Source organism: Kogia breviceps, chromosome X (genome assembly GCF_026419965.1).
Source record: "Kogia breviceps isolate mKogBre1 chromosome X, mKogBre1 haplotype 1, whole genome shotgun sequence".
Lineage (NCBI taxonomy): Eukaryota > Metazoa > Chordata > Mammalia > Artiodactyla > Physeteridae > Kogia > Kogia breviceps.
The window spans coordinates 17,740,928-17,756,592 of NC_081330.1; the positions used below are offsets into that span (position 1 = coordinate 17,740,928).

A 15,665-nucleotide genomic window follows, 5' to 3' on the forward strand; every position below is an offset into this window, starting at 1 on the left:
AGAGCAGTACTGGCCTCCTGAGTAGGCTTATTCTTGCTGAATCTCCCTTTCTCTCTGGCTGGGTATGTGGCTTTGCTACGTGGCAGAAATCACCAGAGGATGGATGGCCAACCCCCTCAAGTTGGCGGGAGGATTTGGCCGGGGTAATTCCTAATGGCTGTGAGGCCTGCTGAAGTGCTGGATCAGCTGAGTTGTGGTTTAGCGCTGGTTAGGGGCCGAAGCAAAGCCTATGCATTACTCACCGCCCCCAAAAGGCATCTCCCTGACTGGGGGCACAGTGTCTTTTGTGACACGTCTTGGATCTGGGAGAAGGGAAATGCTTCTTTCTTGTTTCTGTTTCTTCCTCAAGAGATTTCCGCCCCCCCCCCCACTTCTTTGCAGGTATCTTTTTACTCTTCAAATAAAGAAGGATTTGGCTCTGGGAAGGCTTCCATGCAGTGACAACTGTACAGCGTTGATGATATCTCACATCTTACAATGTAAGTAGCAAACGTCGGCTTCGGGGCCTATCAGCCAGCTAGAGAACCAAGCAAAGAGGCTGAGGCTCCTCAACATTCCTATCATCATGTTAGCACTTCTCTGTAGAGGAGAGGAAGCCTGGATGAGATATGTAGAGATGGCATGGTGCAGTAGAAAGAGGCTGTCTACTGTAGTCACTGAGACTTGGATTCAAATCCTGTTTCTACGTTCTAACTGTTGTAGCCTTGGGTGAAGTCCCCTCTTCCCTAGTCTTTAAAAGAGTGACAAGAATGCCTTCTCACAGAGCAGTTATGCAGATTAAAAGTAAATGCATGGACCTATCTCCACTACCAAACGTAGGGTGGCTAGCTAGTGGGAAGCAGCCGCACGGCACAGGGAGATCAGCTCGGTGCTCTGTGACCACCTAGAGGGGTGGGGATAGGGAGGGTGGGAGGGACGGAGACGCAAGAGGGAAGAGATATGGGGAACCTATGTATATGTATAACTGATCCACTTTGTTGTAAAGCGGAAACTAGCGCACCGTTGTAAAGCAATTATACTCCGATAAAGATGTTAAAAAAATTAAAAAGACTGGAGAAAGTCAGAATAAAGGCAACATCTCTTTAAGGAAAAAAAAAAAAAGTAAATGCTGATTTTGATTTTCTTCTCTCTGGGTCTAACCTTGCCCTCCCACCGCCCCGGGCTTGCTCTCCAGGAGCTGGTCTGGGCTAATCTGGGCATGGACTTTGCCAGGCAGCGCCCCACTCGCTCTGCTTTGCCCCAGGATCCATTTCTGGTACGTGCTTTCTGCAGCACATTGTCACGTTTAATGTGATTCCCATGCTGCTCTTTATCATGATTCCAGAGAACAAAGCACAGAGTGCAGCAGGTGGAGAGAGACTAAAAGGGAAAAAGGCCCCAGGCGTCTATTAGCGTTCCCCATATCCTAGCAGCCAAGTCGTTGGACTAGGCTGAGTAATGTAGGCAGGGAAAAGAGGCCCAGGGAACAGTGGGGCCTTGCCTGCGAGGGGGTGAAGCTGGGCATGTCAGGCCGCTCCTGTATCCCCGAGGGCAGGATTGAGGCAGCTGGAAATAGTATCTCTTCTTCTAGGGCCGGCTGGACTTTCTCTCTCTTCTAGAGACGCCGTCCAAGAATAGGCTGTTCCTTACTGTTCCTGAAGGATCATAACTTCATTTTTTTTGTTTCATAAGTTCATTTTGGACCTCTATCCATTGCCTTCCTGACAGTGCAGAAATGGTAGGTTTCTGATTTCACTGGGAACTCCAGAATGAAGGGCTTGGATAGAGACAGTATCTGAATCAGTGTTTACCAAGTGACTCATAAGCGAGCCAGCATGAGAGCCCAGGATCTCAGGAAGGCAGTGAGAGCAGTAGTTATCAGGGGAGGCTTATGGATGAGATGGCTTTTGCGCTGGGCCTTAAAGTGATGCATAGGAACTGCATATGTAATGATAAGCAGAGAAAACAGAAAAGAAAAAAAGGTGATGGTACAAGAAGAAGTATATACAGAGGATGCAGCTCAAGTACAACTCGAGCATAGGGTCTGTTTAGGAGAAGTGGCCAAAAACTAAGCATCATTTTGAAGGGCCTTGAATGCCAAGGACACTAACTGTATGTCCAGTATTGTTCTTGGGGTGGGGTCGGGAGATGGGGTAAGGCAGGTGGAGAAAACAATATTGGAAGACTTATCCTTCTCCATTAGCTGCCTGTTTAAGGCAGCAGTCAGAGGATTGGGGCTCCCCAGACAGCCTCTGATGGGGGAGCCCAATTTCATTCTTAATAGTTCAACATTATGGATTTGAGCATTCCCTAGTGGCCATTTCAGGCATAGCACAGAACACTTCAGCTTTTCTAGAGGATATTTTGTTTGTCAATAGAAGCTCTTTCCATAGAAAAAAAAAAGCTAAAGTTTCAAGGAGTCAGCTCTTCACAATCCATCCAGGTCAGATTATTTCACTGGTTGCTAAGACAGTGTGCAGAACACATCCAGCCTGGTCATTCGTTTGCTCATTTATTCATTCATCTAATATGTATGTTCTAGGCATTCAAGAACCCCCACATTCTGACCTCATCTGCTTAAATCTCTCTTACACACCCCTCTGGCTCTAGCCAGACTCTTCCTCTCAAATACAGTTTGCACATTCCAAATGAAGCCTCCCTTTTATGAATGCCCTTAGTACAGTAACTCTTCTTTGTCATTCATTTGGCAAATTTTATTAAGTACCTACCACATGCCAGGTACTGGTGTTGGATTTTGCCCAATGTTTTTTCTGCATCTATTGATACGATAATGTATTTTTGGTCCTTTATTCTATTAACATAGCATATTACATTAATTAACCTTCATGTGTTGAACTGATCTTGCACTCCTGGGATAAATCCCACTTGGTCATGATGTATAATTCTTTCTTATATGTTGCTGGATTCAGCTGACTAGTATTTTGTTGAGGATTTTTGCCTCTGTATTCATGAGAGATATTAATCTGTAGTTTTCTTGTGATGTCTGTGTCTGATTTTGCTATCAGAGTAATACTGGCCTCATGAACGAGTTGGTAAGTGTTCCTTACTCTATTTTCTGGAAGAGTTTGTGAAAAATTGGTAACTGTATCTTATCTGAATATTTGATAGTATTAACTAGTGAAACCATATGGGTGGGCCTGATTAAGTTTTTTTGTTTGTTTGTTTGTTTTTTGCGTTACGCGGGCCTCTCACTGTTGTGGCCTCTCCCATTGCAGAGCACAGGCTCCGGACGCGCAGGCTCAGTGGCCATGGCTCACGGGCCTAGCCGCTCCGTGGCACGTGGGATCCTCCCGGACCGGGGCACGAACCCGTGTCCCCTGCATCGGCAGGCGGACTCTCAAACACTGCGCCACCAGGGAAGCCCTGATTAGGTTTGAATGAGATTTGTCCATTTATCAATAGGGGCAAAAAATAAATAGATAAAAGAGCCATTGATTTGGTCTTTTTTAAAAAGCTTGTTATATAAAGATTTTCATTCTAATGTAGTTTTGAAATATACAAATACACTTCACCTATCTAAAAATGAGCATGCCATCTGTCTAAAACACAATAGAAAACCAAGGCAAAAGAGAAAATAACTTTCTAGTACTCAAAACTGATGTCCCCATGTCCATTAATTTTACTCAATAGGAGAGCACCACATGATTCCATGGAGAGTCTATTTACTCTTATAATTCATAAAATGCTAACAGGTTTGGATATCTGCATTCTGTTTTTTTCATGTTAAAGTGTGAATTTTAATTGTAAACATTGTCTTGGGTGCCCATTTTATGGTAAATTAGAAGTCACAGTTCGGAACCAAGTAGAGACTTCTTCAGGGGAAATCAATGACCAGGAAGTGATTCCTATTAATCTGACAGAGAGGGAAAAGGCATAAAAATTATAAAGAACACACAAGAATTCAAAAATCAAAACAGTTTCAAGCCGTTTACTGTAGGGGCAGATAATCCTATATACCTCAATTACCTTTGTAGGCACAGTGCTATAATAGATGTTTATAACAATAAATTGGATACATCTAGAATGGATTATGAGCAGGGATAAACTTCCAGTGACTTGGAAAGGTGAGAATAATTTCCAGAATTATTCACCGACTGGGGATTCCATATAGCAGGGTTTTACTAGATTCCCAATGTACAGAGTGATGAATGGCTGTGACTGGCCTGCATTGGAGTTGGCATTTGTATTCTCCTTTCTTTTTTTTTTTTTTTTTTTTTTTTTTTTTTTTTTTTTTTTTTTTTTTTTGCTGTATGCGGGCCTCTCACTGCTGTGGCCTCTCCCGTTGCGGAGCACAGGCTCCGGACGCACAGGCCTAGCGGCCATGGCTCACGGGCTTAGTTGCTCCGCGGCATGTGGGATCTTCCCGGACCAGGGCACGAACCCGTGTCTCCTGCATCGGCAGGCGGATTCTCAACCACTGCGCCACCAGGGAAGCCCTGTATTCTCCTTTCTTAATAATGCCTGATCAAGGCAGAGTAAGGTGAGGGGGCTGAATTAGTTTGCTAGGGCTACCACAACAAAATACAACAGACTAGGTGACTTAGAGGACAGAAATTTATTTTCTCACACTTCTGGAGGCTAGACATCCAAGATTGAAGTGTCAGCAGGTTTGGTTTCTTCTGAGGTCTCTCTCATTGGCTTGCAGATGGCTGCCTTCCTGATGAGTCCTCACCCAGTCTTTCCTCTGTGTACCTGCATTCCTGGTGCCTGGTGTCCAAATTTCGTCTTCTTATAAGGACACCAATCAGATTGGATTAGGGCCCACTCTCCTGCCTCATTTTTAAAATAATCACTCCTTTATAGGCCTTGTCTCTAAACACAGTCCCATTCTGAGGCACTGGGGGTTAGGACTTCAATATATGAATTTGAGAGGGAGGTCACAGTTCAACTCATAACAGGGACTGATCAGATCCTGGAGCCTTTAAGACCTACACTGTGTCTGTGACTTCATAGCAGCCCACTGCTTCTTATTTGAAGAAGATCCAGTTAGTTCCTCCCCCACCACCCATATCCTGAAACAAATATACACATATTCAGGAGGTCTAGGGCTGCACTGGCTGCAAAGAAAGGGCTGCTTGGGGGAGGTCAGAGGGTCAGAGCCCAGAGGGTCAGAGGGTCAGAGCACAGAGGGTCTGCTGGGTGCTCCATTGCCTAACTCATCAATGGTAATGCAAAAAATGTCACTTTAGTGTCATGCAGCAGAACTGGGAGACTTTCATGAAGAAACAGATAGGAAATATTTGGCACAAACCCGGTACTTACCGAAGCAAGACGATTTAGAGAGCAAGATCATGCACTTCCATCAGAAGCACATGTAAGTACTTTCCCTGGCATCTGCTTCCACCTGTTCTACTGGCAGGGAAGACTGAAGCTGAGGACAGACTCTTAAAAGCAAGCCTTTAAGTCAGAGAAACTTCAGGCTCAAGAAAGCACCGAGTTCCTCTTCGAGCTCTTGGGGTAGAGGTGTCATTCTTTTTCTGTTTAGGCGTCATTCCTGCTGCATTGATTAGGCTCATAAATTCTTTCCCCTTGCAGTGGCCGGAGCCCAGCTGAATCTGACATTCTACTACTGGACATAGTGAGGAAGCTGGACATGTACGGCGTCAGGGCGCACCCTGCCAGTGATGGTGAAGGGATGCGGATACAACTGGCTGTTGCTCACATGGGCGTACTGGTGTTACGGGTAACAGCTCTTTTCCTTTAAAGTCTTCAGCTTGGGGTGTTATCTTGGCTCAAACTTGAATGTCCATTCTCAAGGTGACCCCACCCCTCAGTCTTACCACCAGCAAGAAAATGAGGCAGTGCTTGGAAGAGCTTAGGGTACGTCTCCTGCCCTTGATGTGCTTTGCTTCCATTTGCAGTCTGCAACTGACTGTTTTGATTCTCAGGAGCTCACACACTAGATCAGGCCAGCATGGTGCAGAGATGAAGTCAAGAGGCTCTTTGGAACTTTCAGACCCTAAATAAGAATACAGGTTGTTGGCATCCTAAAAGCTTAGGCTGTGACATAAAGTGCAGGCAGCCTGTCCAAATCCACCAGAAACAACCTGAAGGGTTGCTCTCATTCAGTTAGCAGTTTTGTTGGAGGGGCTCAGCGCCAGCCAGTAGGGAATTAGCACCCAACCCTGAAAGCACTGGTTGCTGTTTGCTGACTCATCCTTTTCCCAGGACTCTGTTTTCCTCACTCCTTGGAATGTGGCCAGAACATAGTTTTCGACAGTCTTTCCGTCTATTTAGACTTCTTATATCTGTGAACATTCAATGAATTTAGATCCAAGTTCAGGTTGAAGGAGCTTCAGAATGATAGGCAGATACCTAGACAGGTTTTGGAATGAATCACCTGTGACAAAGAAAGGGGTGGCTTCAGACCCACTGACCCCCAGGACCAAATTAGAGCGCTGAAATAAGTCACAAGGAAGATCAGGTGCAGACTTGGCAACAATAACCTTAACCTTCTAATTTATTTGGTTATAAACTTTACAGCATGACAGCCACACTGATGGACAAAAGACCCAATGGATCACAGGCACGCGTGTTCACCCAGGAGGGAATTTTTACCCAGTCCACTCAAACCCTGATTCTTTTTAATTTTTCTTTATTTTTGGATAAGCAACAAAGATATAGTATACGGCTCAGGGAAACGTAGCCATTATCTTGTAATAACTTTTAAAAAATTTTATATTGGAATATAGTTCATCAACAATGTTGTGTTAGTTTCAGGTATACAACAACGTGATTCAGTTATACATAGACATGTATCTATTCTTTTTTTATTAATCTTTTTTTAACATCTTTATTGGAGTATAATTGCTTTACGATGATGTGTTAGTTTCTGCTTTATAACAAAGTGAATCAGCTTTACATATACATATGTTCCCATATCTCTTCCCTCTTGCGTCTTCCTCCCACCCTCCCTATCCTACCCCTCTAGGTGGTCACAGAGCACCGAGCTGATCTCCCTGTGCCATGCGGCTGCTTCCCACTAGCTATCTGTTTTACATTTGGTAGTGTATATATGTCCATGCCACTCTCTCACTTCGTCCCAGCTTACCCTCCCCCCTCCCCGTGTCCTCAAGTCCATTCTCTACGTCTGCGTCTTTATTCCTGTCCTGCCCCTAGGTTCTTCAGAACCTTTTTTTTTTTTAGATTCCATATATATATGTTAGCATACAGTATTTGTGTTTCTCTTTCTGACTTACTTCACTATGTATGACAGACCCTAGGTCCATCCACTTCACTACAAATAACTCAATTTTGTTTCCTTTAATGGCTGAGTAACATTCCATTGTATATATGTGCCGCATCTTCCTTATCCATTCATCTGTTGATGGACACTTAGGTTGCTTCCATGTCCTGGCTATTGTAAATAGAGCTGCAATGAACATTGTGGTACAAGGCTCTATTTGAATTATGGTTTTCTCAGGGTATATGCCCAGTAGTGGGATTGCTGGGTCATATGGTAGCTCTATTTTTAGCTTTTTAAGGAACCTCCATACTGTTCTCCCTAGTGACTGTATCAATTTACACTCCCACCAACAGTGTAAGAGGGTTCCCTTTTCTCCACACCCTCTCCAGCATTTATTGTTTGTAGATTTTTTGATGATGGCCATTCTGACCAGTCTCGTTGTAGTTTTGATTTTCATTTCTCTAGTGATTAGGGATGTTGAGCATCCTTTCATGTGTTTGTTGGCGATCTGTATATCTTCTTTGGAGAAATGTCTATTTAGTTCTTCTGCCCATTTTTGGATTGGGTTGTTTGTTCTTTTGATATTGAGCTGCATGAGCTGCTTATAAATTTTGGAGATTAATCCTATGTCAGTTGCTTCGTTTGCAAATATTTTCTCCCATTCTGAGGGTTGTCTTTTCGTCTTGTTTGTGCTGTCCTTTGCTGTGCAAAAGCTTTGAAGTTTTATTAGGTCCCATTTGTTTGTTTTTGTTTTTATTTCCATTTCTCTAGGAGGTGGGTCACAAAGGATCTTGCTGTGATTTATGTCATAGAGTGTTCTGCCTATGTTTTCCTCGAAGAGTTTGATAGCGTCTGACCTTACATTTGGGTCTTTAATCCATTTTGAGTTTATTTTTGGGTATGATGTTAGGGAGTGTTCTAATTTCATTCTTTTCCATGTAGCTGTCCAGTTTTCCCAGCACCACTTATTGAAGAGGCTGTCTTTTCTCCACTGTACTTGCCTCCTTTATCAAATATAAGGTTACCATATGTGCGTGGGTTTATCTCTGGGCTTTCTATCCTGTTCCATTGATTTATATTTCTGTTTTTGTGCCAGTACCATACTGTCGGGATACCAACGGGATAGGGTTGGCTGATGAAGGAGGGTGTTCCAGGGAAAGGGAACATAGGCAAAGGCCCTGAGAAGGATAAAGGATGACATAATCAAGAAACTAACATTAAGCATGACACATGGCTCCTGTCATTACGATAGTCACAATTTATTTTGAAAGACCAGAGAAATAACGATCAATATCAGACAATGAGTAATCAAAAGCTAATCTATCACATTTACTTTAGTTGCAGAAGTAGTATACCCAACAAAATAATGTGGTTACCTGTAGACAGTGGTTAGATGAGGACAGAGGTAGGAGTGACAGTGGAGGGCGTGAGACCTCTCAATATGTTTATTTTTGTACCCCCTTTGATTTTTGGACCATGTGAACAAACAAACAAACAAGAGAGTTAAACTGTTTGAGAAGTCCAGGAGAGCTAAAGGAGTTCAAAGGAGTTAGAAATGGGTGTAGGCTGTGGCAATGATATGGACTATCCTGGAGGAGGCGCTAGTCATTCCGGGTAAGGAGAATGAGGAGATCTATGGGAGGGAAGGTCCAGAGTTGGATGGAAAGGTGTTTTCTGGGAGCAGTGGGATGAAAGTTATAGTCAATATAGTTGGGGCAAGAAAATCAAGCCAAAAGAGTTTAGAGTTGATGTAGGTGGTGCAGAGCTATTGAAAGGGTTTGAGTAAATGAGGTGGCAGAATAAATGGGATTTTTTAAAAAGCAGTTGAATGTGGAAACCTGAAAAGGGAGTGAGATTAGAGGAGCTATTGCAGTTCAGGTTTCCCCTGCTATTTGAAAGTAGAGCATTCCTATGAAACCTTTCCTAGCTGAAATAGTGTAAAGAGAAGAAGCATTACCTGAGGATACATCTTGCTAATGGGTGCACAAAATAAATCGAGATAAAGTACCGATGTACAGTTCAAAGCTATGGTGGCTTGATGCTGAGCTGCCGAGCAGAGTGTAGTTCCTGGGGAAGGAGCTTAGAGGTGCCACTCTCACTGCTCAGGGTGTGTGCTGATTTGTATTTTCGCCTTTTTTGGAGTAAAAGCAAAAATCCTCTTTGGATTTCTTTCAGTTAGCAGAAACTTGTAGTAATGTGGGTCTTTCGTAAAAGCGAAATAAAAGCAAAGTGGCGTAAAGTGAACTTTCGAAAAGTGGGGTATACCCGGATACCTGCAATCTTTTTCTACGGTGATCCCCTATCCTGGTTAGCAACTTTTCCCAGGCATGACCCTTCTTACTTGCATTTCAGAGCAGCCTTGTGTCCCACCTGGAATGCCTTCTTTGGCCATAGCTTCTATCTAGTACAACTGGATCAGTCTGTGCAAGAGATAGATCAAGGATAGTCCTGTCCATGAAGTGCATTTGCCAACAGGTTCGCGTTGTCTTACAAACCAGCTTGTGCCGACGACATTCATCCTGAAATCTGTCATGTGTTTCATCATAGGGAAATACAAAGATCAATACTTTCAACTGGGCTAAAATCCGCAAGTTGAGTTTTAAGAGAAAACGTTTTCTCATCAAACTTCATGCCAACATCTTGGTAAGTAGCTTCTGAATTAATTCTTTTACTTTCTACTCAGTTGAGATTTCTTGGTTGTTTCTGCAAATGGTTTTATTGTGAGCGATGAAAGCTGCCTGGCCCTGACCGATGATAGTCTCCCTTTTTTGCCTCTACATAAATAAACCAGAGCTTTAATCATATTTTTACTAAAGGCAAAACACTAAGAAATCCTATTGGCAGTTCAAAATGAATAAAGTAATAGGAAAATGGGGTGGCTGGGATGAAAGACAAGTCTCCTTAGAAACCATTTTTCAGGGATTTGGTAAGTCAAATGAAAGAGCCGAGATCTAAGACTGTGGACATATTAATTCAACGTTATTTGCTTCCTCTCATGAAGTATTTTCATCTTTCCTTAAGCAAAAATAATTGAACACCTACTACATGCCAAATAATTGAACACCTACTCTTTCCCAAAGCAGGATGTGGGGAGAGGGTATATATTAAGCAACTATTGGGCAAGGCTGCGTTGTACAGGGTGGGACAAAGGGGCTAGAAAGAATTTTTTATGACTATAAAGGAAATTAAAAATATGTATCAACTACATTTTTGACCTACAGATAATTCAGTAGTTTGGGCTTCATTCTCTGAACCTTAGCCTTATCTAAAAGTGTTCATTTGAACAGTTCAGAAGACTGAATCCAGTGTGAAGCTTGGGAAGAATCCCAGGGCTGCATCCAGGGACCTGGAGAGGAATGAGAGAAGGGGAGCAGCAAAGTAGACTGCACACGTGCATGGGCAAATGGGGGTATATAATGAGTCAGGAGATGGGGCAACCTTGCACTTTAGGTCTGGAAGACTAAGCTCCCCTACAGCCGATTAGAATACGCTAAATGAGCAACACAGAGCATCATAGAACAAGGCAGCACAAAAAGGGAGAATGTTTCTAGCTGGTGTGTTAAAAAGACTCATGTATATGCAAGCATCGTATAAAGCCTACCATTTGTAAGAAAGATCTCCTCCCTCCCCTTTTCCTGTTGGTCATTTATAACTTCTTGTCACTTTGAAAGGATGCCCTTTGATGTTCATTTTAACCTAATTTACAACTTCATAAATATGTTCCTGGCAGAGAAGAGGGGGTAAAAAAGCGTGTGAGGTGAGGAGGGTGTGCAGAGCAAGATTTGCTTCTTAGAGAAGGTTCTGTTTTTGAGCAGTGGCCCTGTCTGTTCCTTGGAAGTTTGCCAATCATTTGGTTTCAGTAGGTGTGAAGCCGAAGGGGAGCCAAGTGGAAAATCAGAAGCTGGATGGGCCCCTGGACCAATAGTTTAGAAGGCGTTGGGATTTGAAGGTCTTTGATATTCTTGAAGGACGTTTTGCTTGATGGAAATTGGTTTATACAGGTGTTGTGCAAGGATACCTTGGAGTTCACCCTGGCCAGCCGAGATGTCTGCAAGGCTTTCTGGAAGACTTGTGTGGAGTATCATGCTTTCTTCAGACTTTCTGAAGAGCCCAAATCAAAGCCCAAAACCCTGCTCTGCAGCAAGGGTTCCAGTTTCCGCTACAGGTAATTAAATATTGCACACAGGCAAACTAAACACACAACTTTTCAGTAACATGGAAGGCAGTAGGAGGAGCTTGAATTCTAGAAGCAATAAAGAATCCATTTCAATCACATAAAGGATGATACCCTTTACTGCTCAATCTCTGTGTGACTCATTAAGTCAATATTTCCTAAAAGGGAGGTCGGGGCAGGTGTACACCCCACTTAAGAGGTTAGATCAGAATTTCTGCAAGGATAAGGGGGCATATGCCGTTTGAGAAAACGTAGTCAATGAACCTATTGTTTTCCTTACGTGCAACTTACATGCTAGCCATAGGAAGGACAGCTCAACAACATCCTTTTGGTGGTGGTTAGGAAAAAGATAGGGTGAGAAAGCGCTCGAGGTGCTAAGGGATTTGAGAGGTTGAAACAGTATTGTGGTGGAGGCTCCTTACTACACGTTAGCACCTTGGAGGAAAGGAAGCGAGGTCAAAGTAAGAACTTGTTTTTACTTGATCCCACCAGACTAGGAGTTCTTTGGAAGACGCTTTCAAACTCTTAGCTAAGATAAAAAAAATTCGAATCCAATGCTTCCTGTGAAGGATTTTTCAAGTAGTAGAAGATTTTTCAAGTAGTAGAAGTGAGATTTTTACAATGTACATATTTTTATGGACTCTTTCCAAAATGTATTCTACAAATCCCTGCCTTTTAAAACAGATGATACTGAGCATATTTTTCCCTTTTCTTAATGACCTATTATAAACATCACTTATTATCCTCTGCCGGCAGCTGTAGCCCAGTGGCAGCCTCAGGGCGGGGAAGGCATGTCAGACCCTGCACCACAGTGATAAATGGCCCAGACTTTTTGGATTTTATGATGTTAGTGATTTCTTTTTTGGCTCTTGTGTTTCTCCCAGCAATCAGCTGGCTTTCTTTGCTAGTGTATGTCTGACTGGAGCAACCTTCTTTGACTGTTTAGTTAGCTGTTTTTCTCCTGTCATGGATTGGGAAACCAGACAAATAGCCTCATTAGAAACTATGTGTAAATTTGGAGGAAGGGGAAAGGCCTTTAAAGGAAAGTATATTCGTTTTCAAGGCCAGAATTTGTAACTGTTCTACAGCGCTGTTCAGAAGCTTTTAAGAAATTTCTGGGTTCTGAATAGTTGAGGTTGCTTTGCCTGATCCTCGGATAAATGGATATTATTAATGTGATGGTCAGAGATTCACGACATATATCATTCATCCAGAATCTTTCGATTTCAACAATAAATGACACTTTTGAGTTTTAGTTAGCCTACTGGGTTACAAAGAGCATTCATAAAATTGTTTATCTCGTTTTTATAATAGCGGAAGAACCCAAAGGCAACTTTTAGAATATGGGAAAAAGGGGAGGTTGAAGAGCTTGCCATTTGAAAGGGACATGGTTTTGTTTCTCTTTGTCACATCGATTTTTTATTTTTTAACATCTTTATTGGAGTATAATTGCTTTACAATGCTGTGTTAGTTTCTGCTGCGTAACAAAGTGAATCAGCTATACGTATACGTATATCCCCGTATCTCCTCCCTCTTGCGTCTCCCTCCCACCCTCCCTATCGCACCCATCTAGGTGGTCACAAAGCACCGAGCTGAGCTCCCTGTGCTATGCGGCTGCTTCTCACCTGTCACATTGATTTTTAAGTAGAATTTAGAGATCTATAGGGATCCTGTACTCACATGAAGACTATTTCAATTCCTTCTCTGTTTGGGGATTTCAGGAAACATTACCCATCTCAGTACCATGAACGACAGTGCAGGTCCTCACCAGACCTCCTCTCTGATGTGTCAAAACAAGTAAGGTTTTTGAAAATTCCTTCTTCTTTAGATAAATGTAATGCATTCACATTTCAAATGCTTCCAGGAATCGATTCTGCCAGAATCTCCCAGTATGTAAAAAGGTTACTCTGGTCAAGTTAGGTTAGCCTCCTGGGGAGGTCTGTCAACTCAGTCTCCAGCCAATAGAAGACCATTGGGTAAACTGGTGTGTGTGCCTTATAGACTGGAAAGATCTGGCACGTCTTTAAATTGCAACCTGTATTGCTAACATCTTGCAAAATGCAGATCCAAATGAATTTCTATGGCTTTGTATTTTTAAAACTAAAAGCTGCTTTTGTACCTATGAAAATCTTAAGGCTTAGAGGAAGCTATAAGGTCTTGGGTTAAGTTTTTTTTTAATAAATAAATTTATTTACTTATGGCTGCGTTGGGTCTTCGTTGCTGCACGTGGGCTTTCTCTACTTGTGGCGAGAGGGGGCTACTCTTTGTTGCGGTGCACTGGCTTCTCATTGCGGTGGCTCCTCTTGTTGCAGAGCACAGGCTCTAGGAGCACGGGCTTCAGTAGTTGTGGCACGCGGGCTCTGTAGTTGTGGCTCGTGGGCTCCAGAGCATAGGCTCAGTAGTTGTGGCGCACGGGCTTAGCTGCTCCGCGGCATGTGGGATCTTCCCGGACCAGGGATTGAACCCGTATCTCCTGCATTGGCAGGTGGATTCTTAACCCTTGGGCCACCAGGGAAGTCCCTTGGGTCAAGGTTTAAAAGTACTTTTGCTATGTGATTTTCTTAATTTAAGGACAAAATGCTATTCTCCTGGAACCGTGAGATGATGGCTTCATTTGAGTTTTATAGTATGAACCATGCTATTTTTCTTTTGCTCTCCCTTGAAAAAAATTAATTAGAGGTCTCATAAACTCTGTCTTCATTCAAGTCAGAGGCAATTTTTATCTGAAAGGCATCACAGAGGTATAATGCTGGAAGGTACCATCTAATGATTGGCCGTCTCATGCCATTTACAGCCCTCCTCCCCATCATTTTACAGAAAATAGGGAGGAGGCTGGAACAGGGAGGTTAGGAGACTTGCCTAAGGTCACACAGCAAATAAAGGCAGAGCCAGGACCAAAAGGCAGAACTCCTAGCTCATGAATACAGCTACTCAACCATACTGCTTTAAGTACGATGCTGGCTCAAGTAGAAAGAGAATGCAGAGGCTGGGAGTGTGATGGTGTTGAGAAAGGAAAGTATCGTGTCTATTTTTCAGCACATAAATTGGGATGTGGTACAAGTTATTACCTTTTATGTATCTATTTATCAACCCTGGCATAGAACATGGGTTGAAAGGCCTTTGTGAAAAACTACCTTTGCAAAATTCAAGGCTCATTTAGATCCCTGCCCCCACCCCCAACCAAATGGCTTTTTCCTTCTTTCACCAACATGTTCTTTCTCTCAAGGTGGAAGATTTGAGTCTAGCCTATGGCAGTGGGTACTACCGAAATGTGAATGGAGTGCACGCCTCTGAGCCCGTGCTGGACAGCAGGAGGAGAAACTCTGCAGTGGAGGTGACGTTTGCAGCCGAGCTGGAGCGTTCCAAACCAGAGGCAGATCCCACATCACTACATCAATCCCAGAGCAGTCCCTCGTTCCCTTTTATTTATACAGACCCTGTCTTTACCACCGACCCCGATCCTGACTATTTTGAGGAAAGGAGTCCTCTAAGCTCTTTCCAAACAAGCTGTAAGTTTGCTGACAATCACACGAGCACATCTTCTGGCCTTACAAGCAAAGTGAGTCCAGCAAGGCAGCTAACTTACACAGATGTGCCCTATATTTCTTGTACTAGTCAGCAGGTTGATGTTATGCCTCCTCAAGTCTTCTTTTATGTGGACAGACCACCCCAGGTGCCCAGTCTCCAATCATGGCAGAGGAAAGGGAAAGGCCAGACAGCTGTCTACAGCCTACCGCAATGAAGCCAGCCAAAAGAAGCCCAAGGAACCTCAGAATGAAGAGATTTCAGCAAGACTTTCAAGAACTCCAAGAAGCTACGGCCCAAACTACTGGCAGGAGCAACCTCAATGTAGATCTAGGAGAGGAAGATCCAACTTTAGAAGATGCATTTGCATATAACATTCCAGAGCCAACCCCTAAACGGTCCCAGAGCCAATTAGACGTGAAAACTATCCGTTTTCCTCTTGGATCAAGATTTAGACCTTTAGGGCCTCGTTCTGCTCTGAGTCGTAAAGCTGACCTGTTTACATATATGTTTGCAGAGCAGGAGTTTCCAACAGTTTTAATGGATCAGGGAGCAACAGAAGGGTATGTAGCTAGTGAATCCAGCGATTCGGAATCAGAGATTCTTAAACCAGACTACTACTCTTTGTATGACAAAGGCATAAGTTCACCCACGGCCAGAATCCGCTTGTCTTCTGGGAGTCTACAGCTAGATGAAGAAGAGGATGTTTCTTTCAATACATCAAGTGCTGAGGATAGGACTTTGTGAAAACCATGTAATTACTTTTTAGCTTAAAATGTG

At 43.2% G+C, this 15,665-nt stretch overlaps 1 protein-coding gene across 1 annotated transcript; it reads left to right on the top strand.

The window, feature by feature from the left end:
- Nucleotides 1–229: 229 nt before the first annotated feature.
- FRMD7 (FERM domain containing 7) lies at nt 230–15,632 on the top strand. The gene is given in 11 exon segments (XM_059049949.1): nt 230–295; nt 297–356; nt 359–479; nt 5,200–5,314; nt 5,536–5,683; nt 9,734–9,829; nt 11,188–11,351; nt 12,675–12,755; nt 13,082–13,157; nt 14,587–15,037; nt 15,040–15,632. Coding segments are annotated over 11 exon segments (1,971 nt in total).
- The last annotated feature ends 33 nt before the right edge of the window (nt 15,633–15,665 follow it).